The sequence below is a fragment of the Mixophyes fleayi genome, chromosome 1 (genome assembly GCF_038048845.1).
Source record: "Mixophyes fleayi isolate aMixFle1 chromosome 1, aMixFle1.hap1, whole genome shotgun sequence".
Taxonomy (NCBI): Eukaryota; Metazoa; Chordata; class Amphibia; order Anura; family Limnodynastidae; genus Mixophyes; species Mixophyes fleayi.
The window spans coordinates 30348844-30373320 of NC_134402.1; the positions used below are offsets into that span (position 1 = coordinate 30348844).

The 24477-nt window shown below is 43.0% G+C and overlaps 1 protein-coding gene across 1 annotated transcript; it reads right to left on the bottom strand.

Moving 5' to 3' along the window:
* Positions 1-10698: 10698 nt before the first annotated feature.
* TMEM129 (transmembrane protein 129, E3 ubiquitin ligase) lies at positions 10699-18016 on the bottom strand. Its single transcript, XM_075194159.1, has 4 exons — positions 17745-18016; positions 15865-16339; positions 13665-13824; positions 10699-11902 (listed from the first exon to the last, which is right to left on the bottom strand). The coding sequence occupies exons 1-4, from the start codon at positions 18007-18009 to the stop codon at positions 11654-11656; spliced, it is 1149 nt and encodes a 382-aa protein (XP_075050260.1). The 5' UTR covers positions 18010-18016; the 3' UTR covers positions 10699-11653.
* Positions 18017-24477: the final 6461 nt, after the last annotated feature.

The window sequence follows — 24477 nt, forward strand, 5'->3', positions numbered from 1 at the left end:
GGTGCAGGAGTAAGCGGCGGACAAGGCTTGGTTGAAATAAATTGTAATTTTTGTTCGTTGTAAACACCCCCCACTGTCGACTGCTTTTGGAACGTTCTCAGAGTTGGTTTTTGATAGGTGAGCGGGGTGAAGAGCTGTCATGCGATTGGCTGTATGCCGTTGTCGGTCAATGTGGGTGGGCGGGATCTCACGCGTCCATTCATTGACCTAATAGGTTGGCTGGTTTATAGGGTTCACGTAGGTTTTGAGTAGAAATTCCCCGCCAAATTTTTACATAGTATTTCTTTTTGGCGCAAAAGATGGGGAAGGAAAAAGAAAGAGAAGATAAACAAGTGGTAATTAATTCATTACATAAAACAAATGTTACAATTAAAGGATTGTAAACCTATTAGATCTCATTGTGATATCCTGACCATGCTCTTCCACTTATTTTCCATTTGCAATGAAATACTAGATATAAAAAAAAGCTATAATAAAAAGTTAAGGAATATGGAGGATAAGCAAATTCTGTTCCTCTCTAGGAACCTGCAATATAATGAATTTCATTCATCCAGGTTATTACAAGTGGAAACTAATTGAGAAAAGCAGAACATTACCACACAGATTTTCATAGAAACATAGAATATGATGGCAGATAAGAACCACTTGGCCCATCTAGTCTTCCCATTGTTTTATTAACCTATGGTAACCTTAAACCCTATTTGATCCCTTATTCTTTATAAGAATATCCTTATGTCTATCCCAAGCATGTTTAAATTGCTCTACTATGTTATCCTCTACCATCATCATCATCACCATTTATTTATATAGCGCCACTAATTCCGCAGCGCTGTACAGAGAACTCACTCACATCAGTCCCTGCCCCATTGGGGCTTACAGTCTAAATTCCCTAACATATACATACACAGATAGAGAGAGAGACTAGGGTCAATTTGATAGCAGCCAATTAACCTACCAGTATGTTTTTGGAGTGTGGGAGGAAAACAGAGCAAACGGAGGAAACCCACGCAAACACGGGGAGAACATACAGATTTCCTCTGAACCTGTTTCCCTCCAGTGTCAGTACATGTCCTCGTGTTCTAATACTTCTCTTCCTTTGAAGAATATTTCCCTCCTGTACCTTGTTCAAACCCTTGATATATTTGAAAGTTTCTATCATGTTCCCTCTTTCCATTCTCTGCTCCAAACTATACATATTAAGTTCATACTTGCCAACTCTCCCAGAATGTCCAGGAGACTCTCTAAATTCGGGTCAGTCTCACGGACTCCCGAGAGAGCAGGCAAATCTCGCACATCCCGCTACTGCAGTCCCAAAATGACGCGATTTGCGGTGAATCGCGTCATTTTGGCCACGCGACAAATCGTCATTTCCGTCTCAGGGGCGGGGCCAAAATGACGCGTTTGGCAGCGCCCCGCCCCCTCCCACCGTCCCCGAAAACGCCCTTCTACCGGAAAGAATTTGCCCAAAGCTGGCAAGTATGATTAAGTTCTTCTGAACTTTGCGGGTAAGTTTTTGTCTCATACTGACAAATATATCAACATGTATTTTTTGTAGTAGCCAGAATTCTGCTTTGACTGAAATTGCAAACTATTTAAGAGAGTGGTTTATGCTAAATGCGTAGACTGACTTTGGAGAGATGGAAAATAGGTTGGTGATTCTTTGGCATGGTGAAGACACTTGAATGCAGGAACAGTAGTGGGTAAAAAGCAACTAAAAGCAACAGACTTTTGCTTCAAACAGGTTAGGAAATGCACAAGGAAAAGGAAGGCAATCTGGTTTGCAAAAGAGGTAGCAAGCATTGTAAAAGCAAAAGGATAGCTTTTGAGAACTAGAGGACTGAGAGGAATGAAGTACCAGAGGTATACATTGCTACGTAGAATGAGGATAAGAAAGCAATCAGATGTGCAGAAGCTCAAACTGAGGAGAAGATGGAAGGAAAAGAGGTCAAAATATTTTTAGGTATAAAAGTGAAATAAGTAAAATAAAAGCAAGACAGAGGCCAATGCAAGTCATTTTAATATTTATTTTTGCTGAGAAGGGACCATCGGAAAATAGCAAGAACATACAAGGTAGACACAAGAGATTTTTCAGAAAAAAATCTAACAGAACTCTCAAAACAAAAGGACATTGGGGCCAGATGGGATACATCCAGTGCTTATTTCGTCATAGAACTCACCGTAACTGAGTTCCGGCACCTTTACTCAACGGATTTTCCAAGTTTTAAAAGTAACTTTTGAACATTTGATGTTAGGTTCACGTGGACTTGAATCACCCTGTCGAGCGTAGCAGGTCGTCGGCAAAATCATTAAAACGGTGCATGTGGGCTGCTTGTGTGTCGAGTCTGATGCATGCGCACTTCGTCTGCGCTGGTTGTGATGGCGCTGCTCAGCTTGTGGCGATGCTCAGCTTGTGATTGGTCATGTGGTCACGCACTGAGAGCTTACTGCGGGGGCGCCGACCATTATGTTTTGTTACACAACTGAAGTGTGTGGTTGTGTGTACAGTGATTGGCTACGTGATGTGAGTTCCGGTACCTTTTTTCTTACAAAAAAAGCACTGTATACATCCAATGATATAATGATGTCTGCTTCTTAATTCTTGACTGATTTAGGTGTTAAATATATCTTATTATCCCTAGGATAAGAGAGTAAATTTCACTACTATTTATCTAAGATACTATAAATAGATTCTATTTATCTATTTATTAAGTTCCCATGTCAGGAAAGTTGCAAGAAAACGAGGCGCATGTTTCGGTTGTGCTTTGTATTATTATTGTGTTCTGCTAAATTTTGCTATTATATCTCTTTTGTGCTTTGGAACCACATTAATCGCATCGGACATTATTTATTGGTTGCGACAATACGGACATAACAGTGGACAGAAATATTATGGGTGGAGTACTCCAGTGATCTGTACTTGGACCAGTGCTCTTCAATATTTCTAATGGTGACATTACTAAGCATATTGAAGGTAAAGTCTGCCTTCTTGCAAATACCACACAGATATGCAACAATGTAGACACACCAGGAAGTGGAGAATAAACGAAATGATTGATGATCTACGTAAGCACCCAAAGGCTGAATATAGTTTTAATGGCACTAAAATATTTGCGGAGAATGAAAGCAATCCAGGAGTCACTCTTTCAGGAGAATTAATGGTAGACAGAAAACGTAACAAAGCAGTTCCCATTTATAAGCTATAAACGACTGAATAATAAGATTTCCTGGAAGAAGTTGAAGGAGCACAAAACTTTTGGAACTGTTTTGGAACTACAGCGCACCTGTACAAACGAAGTCTTCATCGGAAAATTATCTATTGATCGGGCTGTATGGACTATATTATTTTGAAAGTAATGTTTATTGTGATGTATGAACTATTTATGGGTGGACTGAATAATGGACTTTTAAACTCTATTCATGAAACTATTGAATTATTAGCTAGTGTTTTTTAGTGTATGCAATAAAACTTACAATATATCCTGCTTTGTTAAGAGCTTTATTTTATACATGTGGTCAGGGGAGGGCTGGCAAATTTTAGCCCGGGGGCAAGACTTGAAGTACAGGATTTCTTTATGCATCATGGCTAGTCATTGGATGACAATAATTCTTCATAATTATCTCTTCTGCTATGTCTTAAAAGGTTATTTTCCATCTTGTGCTTTGTGGTAGAGTATCTTTAAAAGCAATGGATAACGCAGTCTGACGTTAGCTTGCATAGGGAGATAAATTAGTGGCAGAGAAAGAGGTGGTGAAGCCATTATTCGGTGTGACCACACCTAGAATACTGTGTTCTGTTCTGGAGACAAAAAGGGTAGTGGATAGATGGAATAGGCTCCTAAGGAAGGTGGCAGACATTAATACTGTATGCGTGGGATAGATATAAGGCACAGTGGTCTATTTAACAAAGGGAAATAAAGACCTAATTCCTGCAAAAGAAGAATTTAGAAATTTTATCATCCAGGTTTGAACATTTTGCTCGCCCCCTACTCATAAACAATTGTAGAACTATCTGTAGGGCAGCACGGTCGCTTAGTGGTTAGCACTTCTGCCTTGCAGCACTGGGGTCATGAGTTCAATTCCCGACCATGGACTTATCTGTGTGGAGTTTGTATGTTCTCGCCGTGTTTGCGTTCCGGGTGCTCTGGTTTCCTCCCACACTCCAAAAACATAGTAGTAGGTTAATTGGCTGCTATCAAAATTGACCCTAGTCTCTTTCTCTTTCTGTGTGTGTATATTAGGGAATTTAGACTGTAAGCTCCATTGGGGCAGGGACTGATGTGAGTGAGTTCTCTGTACAGCGCTGCTGAATTATCAGCGCTATATAAATAGCTGATGATGATCTGTGTATCTCTTGACTATTTTTCATAGAATAGCTGCATGTGGGATTTCCTCGAGTATGGATAGAGGAAATACTTTGATCATTCAGTTTTCAGATAATACCTACTTTAAACACAGGCCAAAAGTGTTGTTATAGCCAATGTGGTATTATAAAGAAGGTGACCGTCGTGGTCCAGACAGGGGGAGCCCTGTGTGCGATATTATGCTTCTAAACCTCATAATGGATCAATGCAGCAATCGATTAACCAATAGGCTGATTAGGCTGCACCATAGGGAGCATGGTTTATGGGGGCGTGAGCCCCTTGCTCGCACTTCGGGGGAGAGGGGTTCTGGCTGTCCATAAAATCCTCTCCCCGGCATTTGAATGAAGCCGCTGACGTCACATGAGCTGAATGTCGCGTCTTTAATGTGGCGAGTGAACAAGGGCTACTGAGAAGAGAAGCTAATAAGTTTGTCTGGGTGCTGCTGTGGACTATTAGCCTAGGGTGGCCTGAACCCTTGGTCAGGCCCTGAATAAATGCGTTAAAGACCACAATGTAGGCAGTCATATTGTTGGCTAAAAGTAATTAGAATACAATCTGTTAATTCCCGAAAAAACAGAACCAGCAACATCACTGCAGTGCAGCACAAAGCGACTTTACTGGCTCCTAGGAAGTAGGATTTTCAATGCTGTCACTAGTTCCTACCAAATTAACAGAATGCATTAAATATTGGTCAAGCTCACAAAATGGCTGCCTTCACCGTGTGCAGGAGTCAAGAATACTTTAAGCAGAATCCAGGACGTCACTTTAACGGTATGCTTGCTCACAAGTCAATCTATTATTTTGTTTCAATCACCTTTGTTTACAAAAATTATTTTACTTCTGATATATGGCTACAAGAGTACCAGAAAGTAGAGAAAGTGCCAGTCAGAACTGGGATCATACAATATTCACTTATATGGGTATATTTACTAAACGGTGGATTTCAAAAAGTGAAGGTGTTGCCTATAGCAACCAATCAGATTCTAGCTGTAATTTTGTAGAATGTAGTAAATAAATAACTAGAATCTGATTGGTTGCTATAGGCAACATCTCCACATTTTCAGACCCACAGTTTAGTAAATATACCCCATAGTCTTACTTTTATAATATATAAGAGCATGTAGCACTGATATCATGGCACTCCTAGAGACTAAAGGTTTATGATAAAGCTTATTGGTAAGTCAAATTATAAACAATATTTAACTGAACGTGAGACTATGTTATTCCCTACATATATTTATCAGCCTCTGATATTGCTTAATTCATGGTGTCCAGTTACAATGTCTGTTGTTTTTACAGGTTTTCAACTGGCCCCATTCACAAAGAGTGTTTACAAACCAACATTTGGTCCCCTCCACCCATGTCAAAAGATATTAGCATATAATTTGTGGAGTCTGAAAGTTACTCTTTGGCTGTTTACTAAGAAAGTGTAAATGCAAAACAACCCATCCCAACCAATCATCAATTTGCTTGTATGGATCTAGTTAGAGAATGAGAGTAAAGCTCCGATTGGTTGCTATGGGTTTTTGCAGATATGCATCTTGCCCATAGTGTACCCCTCCCACTGTGTACAAGGAGATCACCAGTAACTTACCTTTTGCGAATGACAAAGAAGATAATGCGAATAACCAGCCACTAAAGACTTGCACAAGGGTGGGGTGCGAGACTGTGCCTGTATTTACACTTGACTGATTTCCTTTTAATAGTCAATGCATATAGATTAATGGAGGTGGGTTAGTAGTTAGCACTTCTGCCTCCCATCTATTTATCTAGTGTGACTAATGCCGCAGCGCTGTACAGAGAACTCACATCAGTCCCTGCCTCATTGGAGCTTACAGTCTAAATTCCCTAAACAACAGGTGGGGGTCGCGCTGCTAGTAGTCAACAGTATGAAAAACAATTAATCTGGACTATTTTTTTATGTGTACACCATCGTTTTTTGCAGCCGCGGTTGTTATTTGTCTGTTTTGCTTTTGTTTTTAATTTACTGTCAGTCTATATTCATGTTTTTTATACAGGTCAATTGGATTATTAGTGATTGCTAATTTAGCTCACTCTGAATACAGACTATTGTCAATTTTATTAAATACAGAGTTATATTCTATATATTGTGGATTGTTTTTTCTCAATTGACAGGAGAACCTCCGAGTTAATTGTTTTTCATACTGTTGACTACTAGCAGCGCGACCCCCACCTGTTGTTTTGTGTTTTCTAATACTATTGTGGGAGTGAGCTACCCATCGAGGGTCTGGAGCAGCGAAGTAGTATACTTATTAGTAGGTTTCTCCATTCCCTATTTCTCTCACACTAGGTATTATCCCAGTTATCTACAGTGTGCGCCCTAATCCCTTTTGGGATAATTTTTCAGTCTAAATTCCCTAACATACAGAAATACAGACCGAGAGAGACCAAAGTCAATTTAATAGCAGCCAATTAACCTACTTGTATGTTTTTGGAGTGTGGGAGGAAACTGGAGCACCCAAAGGAAACCCACGCAAACACAGGAAGAATATACAAAATCCACACAGATAAGACCATGGTCGTGAATCGAACACATGACCCCAGCGCTGAGGGGCAGAAGTGCTAACCACTAAGCTTAGCAACCAAGGGGTATATTTACTAAACTGCGGGTTTGGAAAAGTGGAGATGTTGCCTATAGCAACTAATCAGATTCTAGCTGTCATTTTGCAGAATGCACTAAATAAATGAAAGCTAGAATCTGATTGGTTGCTGTAGGCAACATCTCCCCTTTTCCAAACCCGCAGTTTAGTAAATCTAGCCCCAAGCATGCTCAAGTAAACTGTTTTTAGGGCAGGAGGCAAATGCATACTAAGGAAGCCACATGCTGCCTCCTGCTCTCTAGATAACAGTTGAAATGGAGGCACGCTTAGTGATTAATGGGCAGTTGAACTGCCAATCACGATCCTGCTTACTCTGATGTCTAAGCAAACAAAATGGATTCGAAATGGATCTTGGGGGAGGAGATGTCGGCTCTGGTGGATTTGGTGGGGGGATGAGAGGGGTATACTGTGCTCATTTTGGGTATACGATGATGTGGGGAGGGCTATATAATGTTTTAGGGATTTGATGACATGGTAATGAGGGTGCACTCTGAATTGGGGATTTCACAATGTGTGTGTGGGGGCTGTACTGTGTTTTGGGGATGTGGTGGGGGCGGAGGCTGTATTGTATTTTGATAATAGAGGGTGGGTGTCAGTTTATGGGCTAAAGAGCACAATGGAGACAGTCCTTTTGTTAGCTAAAACTAATTAGCATGCAGCTTATCAATTCATCAAGAGCGAGTGCCATTACTCAGACACAAGGACTAATATTCAATGCAAATTCCTAGCGAATATGCAGAATGCATTGAATATTGTCAGAGCTCACAAAATGGCTGCCCACACCATTTACAGAAGCCAAGGATACTTTAAGCAGAAATCAGGACATTACTGCCATTTTTTATTGAATGATTTGGTATAAGATGAGAATGTTTTCAGCCAGGGATCCGAGGCAGGCGGGAGGAGGTTTTGGGATCCCCCCCAAATTTGGAAGGTGGTCTGTGGCCTACTACCACGAGGGGCCAAAGTACATCATAACAGAGAATATGAGTGACATGGAACAGATGTGAGGGACAAATTACCCACAACGGGGCTGCAGATAACGAGGGCAAGGACTACACAAGTTCAGAGAGCCAGAAAAAGGGAAAAAAGTCCCCATAAGGAGAGCCCCTAAAATAAAAAGGGGTGCCCCCAATAAAGAAGGGGGTCACCGCAAAAGCAGCGTTGTTGCATTGAATAAGGGGAGATAGCACCATTTAGGGAGAACCCAAAGTTAGAAGGGGGATCACTGCAGGTAGAAGGGTGGCTACATTAAGAAAGAAGGTCTGCATTAAAGAAGCTATGCAACTCAAGTATAGTAAAAGTATAATCCAGAGTGTAAATAGCTTATTTTTATAGAGATGGTCTGGTAGCCAAATTACTAAGACATCTGTTTGCACTGCAGCCTAGGTTACCACACCTGGGTCCCAACACCTTCATAGAGCATTGAATGTTTTGGGACCCTGTGGTCATCTGCATCCAGGAGCTAGCCAGGGCTGCAGAAGGAGGTGCATGGCCTAACCTTAACACACAGCCACAGGGGGTCTCATTTACGGTTATCAGCCTCTGATCTTGCTTCATGGTGTCCAATTTCAACTTCCTTTGTTTTTATTGATTTACAACTGGTCCCATTCACAAAGAGTGTCATCTCAGTGTTAATCACCATTTGATCCCCTCCACCCATGGCAAAAGATATTAACATACAATATGTGATGTCACTTGGGGCTATTTACGAACAGTCTAAATGCAGAACAACTCATTCCAACCAATCGCCAATGAGCTTTTATGGATCTAGTTAGACAATGCAAGCAAAGCTCTGATTGGTTGCTGTGGGCTTTTGCAGACCTTGCCGATAGTTAACCCCCCACTGAGTGCAAGGAAATCACTAGTAACTTACCTTTGGCAAATGCCAAAGATGGTAATGTGAACAACAAGGACTAAATGCATGCACACAGGGTTTGTGCTGTCTTACATTATGCATGGATTTACACTTCATTGATTTCCATTTGCTACACTACCTCCATCTATTGTGAAAAATGTATATAGTTAAAAAAACAAGACAAAAATAAATCTAAAATAACATAGGTTGTTTATACATTATCTGCATGAATCACACACACAAAGTGGAGGTGTACAACAGATGGTAAGAGTGGAGAACACAGCAGAGAATAGATGTATTTTTGTTCCAATATAATTTGTCAAATGCCCCCCCCTCATTACACAAAAAAAAGCACTTATTGGCCCATGTACCATTGTTAGGCTCCAATACAAAATACAATAAACATGCATTGGAGTTGTGTGTACTTTTAAAGTCAAATATTATGAATATTAAACATTAGATCTAACAAGTCTAACAAGGTAATCTGCATTTTTTTTTTATTATAATAAATTCCTTTCCTCTTGCTGCTGCAGACAGCTGCCTCATTATAGACTCACGTTACTGGGCTGCCTGACATTACTGTGTGCTTCTATCACACAGCTTGGTCCATTTCTAATTCACACAGGTGAGTGGAACAGATCTGGGGGTAAATGTATTAAGCTGAGAGTTTTCCAGCGGGTTTGAAAAGTGGAGATGTTGCCTATAGCAACCAATCAGATTATAGCTGTCATTTTGTAGAATGTACTAAATAAATGACAGCTAGAATCTGATTGGTTTTTCAAACCCACCGGAACACTCATCTTGATACATTTACCCCCTGGTCTTTCAGTGCTCCGGTCTGAGGATGAAATGAAGGCATGGTATAGTGTTGTTAAAGCCTGTACCATAATTGTCGGTATTCAGTGCAGAAGCACCTCGCTGATAACTGAATCTGCCCCTATATCTCACATAAGAGGCAAAGTCTAGCCCGCATGAGTAGAGATGTCCAAGTGCCAGTGCTGCAAACTACAATTATAAATGCAGTATATTCTATAATAATATAAAAGGGGACCTAAGCGGTTACTCACACCCACCAATTCAGGCCCCACCCCTCCAAGAACTTTAGCTGCAAACTGTGGATACTTTGATTGAAACAAAACCATCCGTGTTTCCCCCTCCCAAACCCACTTTAACCCTTTCACTGCTGCAACATCGTTGTAAAGTTACATCCTATACTCCAGTAGCTGCCACTCCAGTTACTTTACTAATTTTATGTAATTTAAAAAAAAAAAAAAATGTATGTTTTTGTAGTAAAGCAATTAAAAATTTATATGACAGCTACCATTAGATCACTATTACAAGGACATCCCCAGTGATCATTGGGTTTCCATAGTAACCGCAATGCATATATTATTTTTTTGTACACTCACTGGTTGTGAAATGGATATCAATTGTGCAGATTATGAAGTAGAGATTTCTTTACTAAATATAGTAAAATGTTTATTTTGTTTAATACATTAAATGGATTAACACATTTTACTCAAAAAGAATCAGAATTAAAAGGAGTTTTTTTTTTTTTTAATATTATTATTATTATTATTCGCCCCCCAAATATACCCCACAGCAGTATGTGGGGGGAGAAAGAGAGTCGCAAGCTCACTTACAGATAGTGGGAACCTCTTCTGAGAGGGGGAGAGCAGAGGCAGGGACACAAATCAGAGCCAGGTCCTGCCAGAACAAAGGCGTCGGCCGTCTAATCAGGAGCCAGTTCTATCACTGCGCTAAGTACTTTCTCTAGCATTGATCCAAAAGAGACCCATCCCAGTAAGTATGCTCCACTGAAGTGTACACTAGTACACCCAGTCAAATCCTGTATTCCACTATAATCATCATCATTTATTTATATAGCAGCACTAATTCCGCAGTGCTGTACAGAGAACTCACTCACATCAGTCCCTGCCCCATTGGAGCTTACAGTCTAAATTCCCTATAATACACAGACAAAGAGAGACAAAAGGTCAATTTTATAGCAGCCAATTAACCTACTAGTATGTTTCTGGAGTCTGAGGTTATATGTGTTTGGTTTATTGTGCATTTGTAACGACCACAAGAATATACTGGAAGTGTTGAAAACACGAATTATGTATTATCAAACGCAAAACATAAGTGTCAAATAAAATAATACTTAAAAAGAATTTACTGCAATTCTTAGGCTTCCACCACCTGATCTATAAATACATATTGCTAGCTTTCAGCAAATGTTTCATATAGTTCAATTAAATCTTCAATCATCCATAAGCACTGGTGTGGAAAAAAATAAAGCCGATGACAAAAGTTGATTATTTATACTATAAGACAGTAGTATAACCTACCTGTAATCACAAACAATAATGTGACAGATTCTGAATCATTATACTGAACAAATCTATAAGGCGCAAAGTCCTCTGTAGATACCATCATAAAACGGTACAATATTATTCCTGGTTCATTTCTACAAGGATAGTCGGTGGTAACCAGACTATGGCAAGAAAAGGTTTGCTGAAACTCTTGGAAAACAAATCTACCCTCTTTTTGTAATTAACATATATAAAAACCTGATTCTATAAAAGATGCAACATCTCCTATGCCACAGAATTCGCGTGGAGGACCATTATTAATCTGAAAATAGAATACAGCCTTCACCCAGCAGTGTGTGTACATACATTGGCTGAAGAAGGCCAGAATCCTTATACGTTTGAAAGGGCCATCAGGGCTCATGTTCTACGCTGCATGTTTAGAACACTTTGGCTTATAGAACAAGTCCGTAATATAAAATCTCTCCCAGCGCGAGGGAAGAGTCACCGTATTACGCATACGTCCACAATACAGAACTTGGCTCGGCAGGTAGGGCAAGGCACTTGGCTCGACAGCCAGGTCTCTGGGTGCTGCTGGTCCTGGCGGCTTGCGAACCACTTCCCCATACAGGTAAGGCACCACATTGGTCTGCAGTAACATTGCTGGCACTCGCCTTCATTGGGTTCCTGGCAATATTTCACCAGCTTGATGTTGGCGTTGGTCTGCATGCAGCCGATACAGGTCTCGACTTCCTGTGAAGACATGTATTTAAGGCCTATTAGATACAGATGGTACTGGAATACAGAAAAATTATCTGGGGATGTAATTTCTACATCAAGCATCATCAATTAAGACTGTTGTAAAGGCAGAAAGGAACTTTTCTCATTAAACTTTCATGCCTACAATGGCATGTTTAATATAGATATATTGATTAAGCCCAAGAAATAGCCGACTGCACTAGGTGTAGATGTCAAGTGCACATTAAAAACAGAAATCTCCCTTTTTTGTTTTTAACGTGCACTTGACACCTACACCTAGTGGAGTCGGCTATTTCTTGGCTTAATCAATATATCTATATTAAACATGCGCTCATCTCATCAATTCTAAAGAAACCATCTCACAATCCAGCCTCTTTCTCCAACTACCACCCCATTTCTCTCCTCCCCTTTGCCGCCAAACTACTTGAGCGATTAGTGTATAAACACCTGTCTCACTTTCTGTCCTCTCTTTCCATTCTCAATTCTCTACAATCAGGCTTCCGCCCCCAACATTCCACTGAAACTGCTCTCATAAAAGTGATCAATGATCCACTTACTGCAAAGTCTAAGCGCTAGATTTACTAAGCTGCGGGTTTGAAAAAGTGGGGATGTTGCCTATAGCAACCAATCAGATTCTAGCTTTCATTTATTTATTACTTTCTACAAAATGACAGCTAGAATCTGATTGGTTGCTATAGGCAACATCCCCACTTTTTCAAACCCGCAGCTTAGTAAATCTAGCCCTAAGGGTCATTTCTCCATACTCATTCTCCTGGACCTCTCTGCTGCATTTGATACTGTTGATCACCCACTTCTCCTACACACCCTTCACTCCACTGGCCTTTGTGACACAGTTCGTTCCTGGTTCACTTCCAACCAATTGAACTGCTCCTTTAGGTTTTTCTACCTCTGTCAAATCCTTCCCTCCTCTTCCACTATCTGTTGGGGTCCCACAAGGCTCTGTTCTTGGCCCTATACTTTTTTTATTGTACACTTCTTCTCTTGGGGCACTAATTCGCTCATTTGTCCTCTACGCTGACGACACCCACATTTATATATCTTCCCCTCTGTACTATCTCAAGGAACCAACTGTCTTTCTGCTATCTCCACATGGATATCCCAACGCTACCTAAAGCTCAAAAACAGAATTCATCTTCCCTCCTCCTAGAGCCGCCACCACCTTCCATCAAATATCCCTCACCATCAATAACACCACGATTTCCTCATTCTCCTAAGCCCTCTGCCTTGGTGTCACACTTGACTCCACTCTCTGCTTTATTCCTCACATCCAAACTCTCTTCCAGTCCTATGAACTGATCTTAGAAACATTGCCAGAATATGCCCTTTTCTTACCCACCACGATACCAAAACTCTTATCCATTCTCTCATCACCCATCACGACTACTGCAACCTCCTGCTATCTGGCATTTGTAGTCAACATACAACGAAAGCATTAATACAAAGGCCAAATGTCTGAATACACCTTAACCCAACTCAATCTAAGTCAATGAAAGGACCTTTAAAAGGGGAGATATGATAGATAAAGATCCCTAGAGAGATTAAAATCAGTGGCGTCACCAAGTATATGAAAAACAGGGCAGAACAATATTTTTCATGTAAGTTATTAAAAGAAAGCCCTATACGTACTGAAAATAACATGCACTTGGGTACTCTGAAAATAGAGTGTACTTTCAATTACTGAATCTGGCTGGAAAGCGTCTTTACAGTACTGCTGGAGAGAGGATATACGGTTTACCTGATTGCTAGGCAGTTCGTAGTACTGATTGGCTTCCACAAGAGATCGGAAAGTCTCCAGGAATATGTCACTCAAGGTCTGATGAATTACAACATTGGCTGCATTTCGGATGGGGGCGTGAAGCTTCTCTCTAAGCTCTCCATATTCTGTTGAATTCAACCTGCAAATGTATCAACGATTACTAGGAATAAAAGTACAAAACACAGAAGGATAACATTACTTCTTTTGAAATATATACATTTACAGATCTCTTGGTGAATAGTTAAGTCTGAATGAGGTGTCTAAAAAATTACATCTTCTACTATGCAGTTATGTGTGACTGATGTGATATACACTATATGGACAAAAGCATTTGGCCACACCTGTTAATTATTGAATTAAGGTGTTTCAATCAGACCCATTGCCAGAGGTGTATAAAATCAAGCACCTAGCCATGCAGTCTCCATTTGCAAACATTTGTGATACAAAATTAGTCATTCTAAAGAGCTCAGCGAGTTCAAACGTGGTACTGTGATAGGATGCCACCTGTGTAATAAGATGGTTGGTGAAATTTAATCCCTGCTGGATATTCCATGGTCAACTGTAAGTTATATTATTAGAAAGTGGAAGCGTTTATGAACAGCAGCAATTCAGCCACTTAGCGGAACACCACATAAAATCACAGAGCGGGATCAACAACTGCTAAGGCGCATGGTGCATAAAAGTCGCCAACGCTCTGCTGATTCCAAAAGTTCCAAACTTCCACTGGCATTAATGTAACCACAAAAGCTGTGCGGCGGGAGCTTAATGGAATGGGTTTTCATGGCCGAGCAGCTGCATACAAGCCTCAAAATCACCAAGACCAATGCCAAGAGTCGGATGGAGTGGTGCAAAGCACACGGACACTGGACTGTGGAGCAGTGAAAACGTGTTCTGTGGAATGACGAATCACGCTTCTCTGTTTGGCAGTCAGATGGGCAAGTCTGGATTTGGTGGATCCTGGGAGAATGTTACCTGCCTGACTGCATTATGCCAACTGTGAAGTTTGGTGGAGGAGGGATAATGGTATGGGGCTGTTTTTCAGGGTTTGGGCTAGGCCCCTTATCTCCAGTGACGGGCAATCTTAATGCTTCAGCATACAAAGTCATTTTGGACAATGCGATGCTTCCAAGTTTGTAGCAACAGTTTGGGGAAGGCCCTTTTCTATTCAAACATGACTGTGCCCCAGTGCACTAAGCAAGGACTACAAAGACATGGTTTCAGTTCAATGTGGAATAACGTGACTTGCCAGCACAGAGCACTGATCTCAACCCAGGGCCGGTGCTAGGGTCCATGGCGCCCTAGGCACTTTGTCAATCGGCAAACCCCCCCCCCCCCCTTGCAGGAACACTTTGAAAATTGCCTCCCTCCTCCCTGTCTTTCCTTACCTTGCCTCAACACCGCCGCCTCTCTGCTCCCCGACACTGTCGGGCCGTGATGATGATGTCACGGCCCGACAGTCAGTGAGTGGAGGGGAGGAGACAGAGCAGAGAGGCGGCGGTGGTGAGCAATAGCCTCTTCCCCTCCCTCTCTGTGGATGTATCTGAATGCTGTGCGGCGGCCGTGGAAGGTCAGCGGTCGCCGCACAGTTTTAAAGTAATTTTCATTTTGTGGCGCCCTCCAGAGCCCGGCGCCCTAGGCAAGTGCCTAACCTTGCCTAATGGGAGCGCCGGGCCTGCCTCAACCCCATCGAACACCTTTGGGATGCATTGGAACGGAGATTACGAGCCAGGCCTTCTCGTCCAACATCAGTGCCTGACCTCATAAATGCTCTACAGAATGAATGGGCACAAAATCCCACAGAAACACTCCCAACATTTTGTGGAAAGTCTTCCAAGAAGAGTGGAAGCTGTTATCACTGTAAAAAGGGGGACAAACTTCATATTAAAGTATATGTACTTGAATACAATATCATTGCAGTCCCTGTTGGTGTAATGGTCAAGCATCTGAATACTTTTGTCCATGTAGTGTATATCGAATATAGGGGATTACCTTTTTTTTGAGACAAAAAATACAATATACTTTCAATAATGTCCATTTTTATAAACCATCTGTAGGCTGTTTATATATTGAAATTAGTTTTTTTTTACATGTAGTTGTAGAGATACCCATCTGTACAGGGATAAATAACCCTTCAATGAAAATATTATCTGCAGACAGTTTACAACAATCGCTACATTACCTGATATCGAAAGGACGCACTTTGGGGTTAATACTGGCCACCCGTATTGTAATAAACTGGACAGGGGTGTTTGCATCAGGAGACAATTCATGTTGCCTGGATTCAGTCACTGTAAGGTGAATGTCTTGTTGCTGTGCCACGTAAACCCAATAAGTGGTCACTTTCATAACCCACGTGTCCGTGACAATGACTCTGGCTCCAGGGACCCCTGTTGCAAACTTGTCGATTCTCCTGAACTCAGTGTTGATGGAAGAGGCCACAACCCACCAGCCAGACTGAGGAAGCGCGTGACAAGACAGGATCCAGGCCAGAGGGTGCTTACTCCACCGCTTCTGTGACCAGTAGAGAGCTAGGAGGCTGGTAATCGTTGGAAGGATGACCGCTGTCAATGTGTACACTTTCCAGCCATCGCTAGCTGTGTAGATATAATACAGCTTTTTCTCAGGGGCTGCAAAACACATTCCAATGTAGTAGCCTGTGAAAAACAGGAAAGTAATATTATGGCTTTTCAAAAACGTAGCAACCAAATTATTTAGCATTTTAGCTTTATTTTACAAATTCCATAAACATTAACCAAAAAAATAAGAGGAATGGAGAATATTGGGATTATTGGATAAATGGTTGATAAAATAGCAGCTCAGCTTGTGAATCATTCAATTTACCATCACTATCGTACGGGCAGGTGATCTTTTTGTGTTAAAATGCTGTAATAAATACTATTAAATAATGGGGGGGGGGGGAAGAACATATATTTAAAAAAAACAAAACAAGGCATTTCAGTTGAAATATAATTCACATGTCAGACCCAATTTCACTATCTGTGATACATCCAGTCAAGCCTGCGGGAAGTGTACTAGGCACCACCCCAGAAAATGCCCCTTCCTCACTTCTTAGGGGCAACAGGCAGTAGAGGGCATGCGAGTTGCAATGCTGCTCTGCCATGTAAGTGACAGGCTGGGAGTGTGGCACTACGTAGTGATGTCACAGCGCCAAACTCTCAGCCTGTCATTGATACTGTGGAGCAGCCGGCAGCATCACAGGACAAGACAGGAAGTTCACAGGGCACATTCAGGTTAGTTTAAAAAATTAAGCACACCCCCTCTTCCCCATTTTCAGCCAGTGGTGGCGGTTGTTTAACTTAAATCCCAGGAGCAAGGCCCTAACTAGATATTGTAGCACTTGGGGCAAGAAGGAAAAAAAGACCATAAGATGGGCAGCGCTCAGTGCATGGGAGCCACAAGGGGGAAGGGGTGGGGATGGTGTTTTTGGCACCGCCGAAATGTTGGCATTCTAGGAAGACTCTTTAATATCGCTGCTGGTAGTACTAACCCTGCATCTAGCAGGGGGATTGGGGGCGTTAGTAGGGTTGACATTTTCCAGGAACTAATGTTTAGAACCTGATACTGTCCCTGCAAATCAGTGGAAGTTGGCAACTCTGTTGTGTCAGTGGATGGATGTGTTCCTATACACAGCACACACATAGGGAGACAGCATGGGTCAGATCAGACAGACATGGGGTATGCACAGCTCACCCAGGGGCACAGCATAGGTCAGATCAGGCAGACATGAGGTATGCACAGCTCACCCAGGGGCACAGTATGGGTCAGATCAGACAGACATGGGGTATGCACAGCTCACCCAGGGGCACAGCATGGGGTCAGATCTTGCAGACATGGGGTATGCACAGCTCACCCAGGGGCACAGTATGGGTCAGATCAGACAGACATGGGGTATGCACAGCTCACCCAGGGGCACAGCATTGGGTCAGATCAGACAGACATGGGGCATGCACAGCTCACCCTGGGGCACAGTATGGGTCAGATCACCCAGGGGCACAGCATGGGGTCAGATCACACAGACATGGGGCATGCACAGCTCACCCAGGGGCAGCAGGGAGTGCAGCAGCATGGTGGCCGTGGTCCTCCTGATATGGTGGTGAATGAAGGACACGTCCTCACTCCCCAGCCAGCCAGACAGCAGGTTCTGCACCGTGATGCCGGCTGAGTGGAACTCATTGGGGGTGAACACGAAACACACCGCGAACACCACGTAGGCTAAGGTGAAGGTAGCAGCGGGGCTCTCCATAGCAGCTGAGGGCAGCCCGGGGACTGACGCGCACTTCCGCCCAGCTGGGCCGCGGGGCATGCCGGGAGTTGTAGTCCGCAGTGGAAACACATCTTTAAACTTGGCCTTAAAGTTTCTGTGGCTCCCATCACAGCCAGTCTTTATACAGGATTAGAATATTACACCTGGGAAGTGTGTGAAACCAAGTGAACAACCAGCTGAGCTGTCACTTTTATTTCTTAATGGAGACTGACAACTGAGATTCTCCAGAAGTTATAGGGAATCTGATGTGTGAATGATTTCCAACACATAAAATAGACACAGAGGTGCACAATAATTAAGGACAACCCTCCACCTGTTGTGGATCTACCTACTCCAAGTATGCCCTGTTTTTCTGGGGCAGCAAAATTTGTCATGATACTTTAGCAATAGTTGCCAACAATAGAAACATTTTTTCCCAAATACTCCTCAATGATGGAGTCCGTCAGAGCAATATTGATATTGAATTATGGGAAGTGGTTATGCAATAATACCTGTAAAAATACGAATTTGACTGATCCGTGAGCCATGGCAAGTAGTAAAGCCACAAATCTGCGGGGCATATTCAATTAGGTTTCCGGTCCGCGGTAACGCATGTTACTGCGGAAAATGCGCAGTATTGACAGTAATACAATACCGCAATAATGCAAATTTTCCTACGCAATCCTATGGGGTGCACACGAATATTCACGTTATTGCAGTACCGGCGCGTTACCGCAGACCGGAAACCTAATTGAATATGCCCTTGAATCTCTTAACTAGAGCACAGAACACAGTTGCATGGCATAGCCTGGAAGGGCTACTATTGAAACTCTTTGGATAAGAACAATACAAATCTCAATAACATCACATATGTAACATTTTATATGCTATCGATAACGCCCAGCAAGTTAAAAAATGCCAGTTATACTGCCCATGGTGCCCAGCAGCAACAAAACTGACAAGTAAGATGCCAAGAGTAGTAATGCCCATTATGAGCAGTATTGCACTGTATGATACCCTTTAGTAGCAGTAATGTGCGGTAAGATGCCCATTAATAGCAGTAGTGTCCCAAAAGATGCTCATCGGTGATAACAGTAATACCAAGCAAGTTTCCCATTAGTACTAGTAATGCACAATAAGATGACCTTTATAAAAGTAATGGCCAGTAAAATGCCAAATAATAGCAGTAATGCAAAGTAAGATGTCATTAGGAAAACTAATGTACAGTTAGATATTAATTATCAGTAGGTATAGCCAATAAGATGCCCCCTAGTTGTCAGTAGTACCCATTAGCATAGGCAAACCGAGGGGGGTTACATAATGCCTGGAAACCCCCCTCCAAGCCTGGGGCATTGTATAATTGAGGTGGCTGGACCCTGCCCCCGCTTTACACGGCTCTGCTTGAAAAGAGAGAGCTGCGTGCATATAACAGTAGTCCAAGCAGCATTGCCCATGTATATTATGGGGATAGGAAGAGTTGGAGAACAGCCAAGCACTGTCTAAAATTATAGCCACGCCCCCAGGCATGCTGGTCACGACCACTGGTGGGGTGGTGTGGAAACCCCCCTCTACAAATCCTGCGTTTGCCCCTGATTAGGATGCCCAGTAGTATAAGTGGTGACAGCCAGTGACATTGAACCAGCGGGTCTGGCAGTATTCAGTGTCACACTTTAAGTGATGTGGCATAGAGCACCAGTAGCAAATGAGAAGTTACGTCCAGTGTGACAATGAGTCTCTCCATTGTCACGCCGGACATAACAGCATACATCTCCCACAGCTCCCGAAAATCAATCTGGTGGGTTGGAGGAGGGAATGGAGTACAATTGTGTTAAATTAAACAATAATTTGTGTGCTACGTAAAAAACAACCAGAATTTTCCCTGGATTGCAAAATAATAAACTAATATGCACCTATTGCATTGTAACATGATTTTTCCAGGAAAAAAATTACTCAGTTTTTATGTCTTACTTTCCTTAATGACTCAGGCCCCTGGGGTGTTGTCTACTTTTCAATGTAATATGTCCTTTTTTACATATTCTAATGTAAAAGGACTGCAGGGTCTTTATCTTTTTTTAAAAAAAATTAAACCCCCTACCCATCTGCTAGATAATTTATTGTATCTAAGGTACCTGAAGTTTGCCATGGTCAATTATTATTTTTTTCAGGGGAGAGATAGGGCTTTCTTATGACAACTTAGCCGTATATTAAACTTATATACTGCAATTGGTGTGTCAGATTCCAGCTGATATTTTCTGCATACTGTTTTGAAACAGCGGGTCATTATAAAGATGTTACCACCGGGGTGGGGGCATCAAACAGTTAAGGGGCTAGATTTACTAAACTGCGGGTTTGAAAAAGTGGGGATGTTGCCTATAGCAACCAATCAGATTCTAGCTTTCATTTATTTAGTGCTTTCTACAAAATGACAGCTAGAATCTGATTGGTTGCTATAGGCAACATCCCCACTTTTTCAAACTCGCAGCTTAGTAAATCTAGCCCAAGGTGTTCACAAGGCTATACAGCCTTAAAAGGGAAGGCCTTCTTGCATATTCCCTCTCAACCCCTTTATCTTATTTAATTAATACTGTCACTCAATCTGCAATCTAATTTCTGCACTTTTATAGTTCAGTTAAGTAATTTAGCAAGGAACGGACTAGACCTGGCCAACTCATATCAGCTGGGGCAATCTTTTTTTTTTACATTATAAGTGTATAGGTGATCTTTTAAATATAGCAGCTACAGTCATTTTGGAAGGTAGTAAGAGAGAACCAAACTGTTGATTCATCACATAGCCAAGTCTGAGCACCAGGGCTGTAACTAGGGCTGCGCAATAGGGGCCACCACCAGGGGCGCACAGAGGATTTTTCAGGGGGGGTTTCCTCCACCCCCGAAAAAAAAACAAAACACTAGAGAGCTGCCGCACATGCGCGGCAGCTCCGTTTCGGCTGCACTGTACCATACAGCAGCCGCGGCGCTGTCAAAGAAGCGTCCGCGGCGGTGCTGTATACAATACAGCACCGCTGTGGACGCTTCTTTGACAGCGCCGTGGCTGCTGTATAGTACAGTAGGGCACTTTTTTAGCGGAGGGGGGGGGGGTTTCTGGAGACCCAGAAACCCCCCCCCCCCCACGTGTGCCACTGACCACCTAGTGTGCAATGCTGAAGGGGGGCACAGTTTAGGAATATTTTAGGTTCATTTGGTTAAAATTGAGGGCTAGGGCGGCGGCATTTGTCTTTCTCGCCCCAGGTGCTAGAATTTTAAGTGACGACTCTGCTGAGCACATGTGCCTCATATTTCCCATGCTAGATTAAGCTTTCTGCTTGGTAGTAAAATATATGTGGTGGCCGAGTACTGATGGGCCTTCCTTCCCTTACCTTGTCCTCCAGACACTCGTCCCAGTCATCCCTTGATGCTTCTTCTTGAGGACGATGCTTCCTTCTGACAGCCGATAGGCCTGCGCATCCCAGTCGTAGTCTTTCTGCTGCCGTTTGTAGAAGAACAGAGGAGGGCGTCTGCGCTGGACAGGTCTCTGCTGAGAGGACACTTCTTCTGCTCTCTCTCCCTCGCTCACTTGCTCTGTACTTACTTCCCCACCAGATTCTGCAGCATGCTCTCCTCTTGGCCGGTAGAAACGTCTGTGGAACCTTCGTCGGTAGGGTGCAAATCTGCTTCCTTTTACTGGTACACCACCAGGGCCAGTCACGTTTGCTGCCTCGGCACCCTTCTCTCCGTCCACAACATCAAATTCCACAGTCTCCCCGTCTCCAACACTGTGCAGAAACTTCCATGGGTTATTTCGCTTTATTGCTGTCTGGTGGACAAAGACATCTTCTTTGGTGTCATTTCTGTTGATAAAGCCATATCCATTCCGCACATTAAACCACTTGACAGTGCCCGATACCTTTACATGGGAATCAGCGGACTTTTGGTAACCTTGTAGGAGCCGAACAGTATGTTGAAAGGCCTGATGACCGGGGGAAGCCGCTTGAGTTAATTTACCCTTCAAAGTCGCCACTAGTTCATCCGGGCATCTTTGCAGCACATTCATCCCCAGGATGATGGGGGCTATGTTCCCTTTACAGAGGGCGGTGACAAGACAGCCTTGTCTTGGCAACAAGGTCGCTCCGATCTGGATGTCCGCTTCCCAATACCCTTCACACGCAATCTCGAGGCCGTTACTGGCGGTCAGCTGCAGCCAGGTTGGGGGTGGTGATAACAGCTGCTCTTTGCCCCAATACTTGTGGAATGTAGGGAGCCGGATGGTCGTAATCTGCGACCCCGTGTCAAGCATAGCAAGGGTCTCCACTCCATTAATTGTAACGGGTAACGTGGGACATTGTCCGATGAACTGGGGCCTCCAATTTTCTGGATCCGGATTTATTCCCGTGGCTCGACCCGAGATTCGGCCCTCGAATCTCGGGGTGTCGGAGTTTAAATGTTCGTTTTGGTCGCAGTTTCGTTCTATGTGTCCTATCCCATGGCACCGGCGGCATATCGGGCGCCCTTGACCATCGAATTGGTTAGACAATCGCCGTACATACTCGCGAGGTGGTTCCTACCTGCCTCAGACTGGTCTTTGTCTTTCGGGCCTCCACTTTGGTTCCCCGTAGGTGGGTGCCGGTGGCCTCGCCATTTGGCGCATCTCTCGCTGGATTGCTGCCATTCCGACGGCCAGCTCTTCCATTTGCTTCTTGAGCGTTTGTATTGGGTCTTCGGTGAGATACTGACCGCTTTGTATTACCGATTCTTGGGCCCGTGTTAATTTTTCTGTGCTGCTTGCCATGGCTCTTCTCGAGCTTGCGCTTTCTCTGAAGCCCACCAATTCTGGGTATTGTTCCTCCCTTCTCCGTTGGTTACCGACAATGGCGATGGCGGTCTCTTTAAACTCTCGGAAGGTTTTGCCTGGCATCTGTGCCTTCATCAGTCGTAGCTGAATCTTAACACTTTCTTGGGCGACTCCTTCTACGAACTGTACGGTCAGGGCTTCGTCCGCGTTTCGTACTTCCTCTTTGTCCACTGCCTGAATGGCTCTTAGCATCTCTTGTAGGCTCAGGGCATAGTCCCGCAGTGTCTCGTTTGGTTGTTGCTTGCGAGCATATAGTTTCATCTTCAGCTCCGGAAGAGTTCTTGTCTCAAACGTTGTGGAATTTTTTTTTAAAACTTGTGCCGCTTCTTTCTTGTCGTCCCTCGGCCATGAGATTACTTCTCTGAGCGCCGACCCTGTGAGTTGCCCTATTACGATCTCCACTTTCTGCTGTTCATTCAACGGGTATAGCCGGAACATGGATTCCAGTTTGTTCTCGAATTCTGTGAATGAAGTCTTCTGTATCTTGTCGTCGTCTCCGCTGTACTTCGGGAGCCATGGGGCCCCGAAATAGTATGGTAGGGTTATGGGCATATTAGGTGTTGCTGCTGGGGCGGCCTGTTCTGGGTTTTGTGGCCCTGCCGGTTGCGCTGTTCCCCCGCCTTGTTGTTTCACTGAAGGTATTACTCTCCTGATGCACTCGGATCCTGTTCGGTTTGACGCCAAAGTTAGTGGACTTGTTGCTATGCCACACACTCCTCCTCCCTAAAGAAAATATATATATATATTTTTTTAAAAATCTTTATAAACACTTTTAACAATTAACAAGGTAAATTAACAAATTAAAAACATATAGATACACCCCAGGGTACTCAGATTTTGGGGCACCACATATACATCTTCATCTGACAATCATTGAGCATGGGGTAATTGTTCCTCCTCCTCCTCACCCCTCTGATGATGGTTTCCACATTGCAGTGATACTGTCTCATTATCACACTCAAATAGTCACTAACCTCTAATTGTAATTTCAGATGTACTTTGTATTCACCACTGCTAGGACCTGACCTGTGGTCCTCAATGTCCGCAGAGGTGTGACTAAATAAATAAAGCTTGTTGTTACAAATTGAGAATGGGAATGACTGAGATTCACCACTTTCATTATCATCTGATCTAACAACATGGGCTATCCAATGTGTCATTTCATGTGTTTCACTCATATCTACTAAATGACTACACTACCTCTACTACATTATTTGGATGCAATTTTCTTTTCTTTACACAAGTGGTCATTCTCTGCAATGTACCAGTCAGTACAATACATTTTATATACCCTATTTTTCATATTAAGTTTGCACCCACAAAACTGTTGCAACCCCAAAAACTCTACTCAGCCTTTTGGACAATCAGACTCTGTTACTGAACCTTTTTTATAATGTCATTTTTTTTTATTTTGAATGAATAATGAAAAAAGGGAGACATGTAATTGCCAAGTTAAGAACAATATATGACGCAATTGTGTGTCTAACCTTCTACAAACAGGAGTAAAACATGACACAACTAAACATGACACATGGATAGACACAACTGCCATGTGTATCACATGGGCTACATCCCTGGGCGCGTCCCCGAGTCTGCATTTACTGCGACGTCAACAAGTGCGCGTCCCCGACCAGCCCCAAACTGTTATTGGTTGGTTCGTATCAGCGTGGTGACGTAGTCAG

Coding starts and splice junctions, on each gene's coding strand:
- TMEM129 (XM_075194159.1), bottom strand. CDS start 18,009: ATGCCCCGCGGCCCAGCTGGGCGGAAGTGCGCGTCAGTCCCCGGGCTG. Junction 13,825..15,864: donor GTGCGTCCTTTCGATATCAG/GTAATGTAGCGA, acceptor ATACATTTGCAG/GTTGAATTCAACAGAATATG. Junction 11,903..13,664: donor ACGAACTGCCTAGCAATCAG/GTAAACCGTATA, acceptor ATGTCTTCACAG/GAAGTCGAGACCTGTATCGG.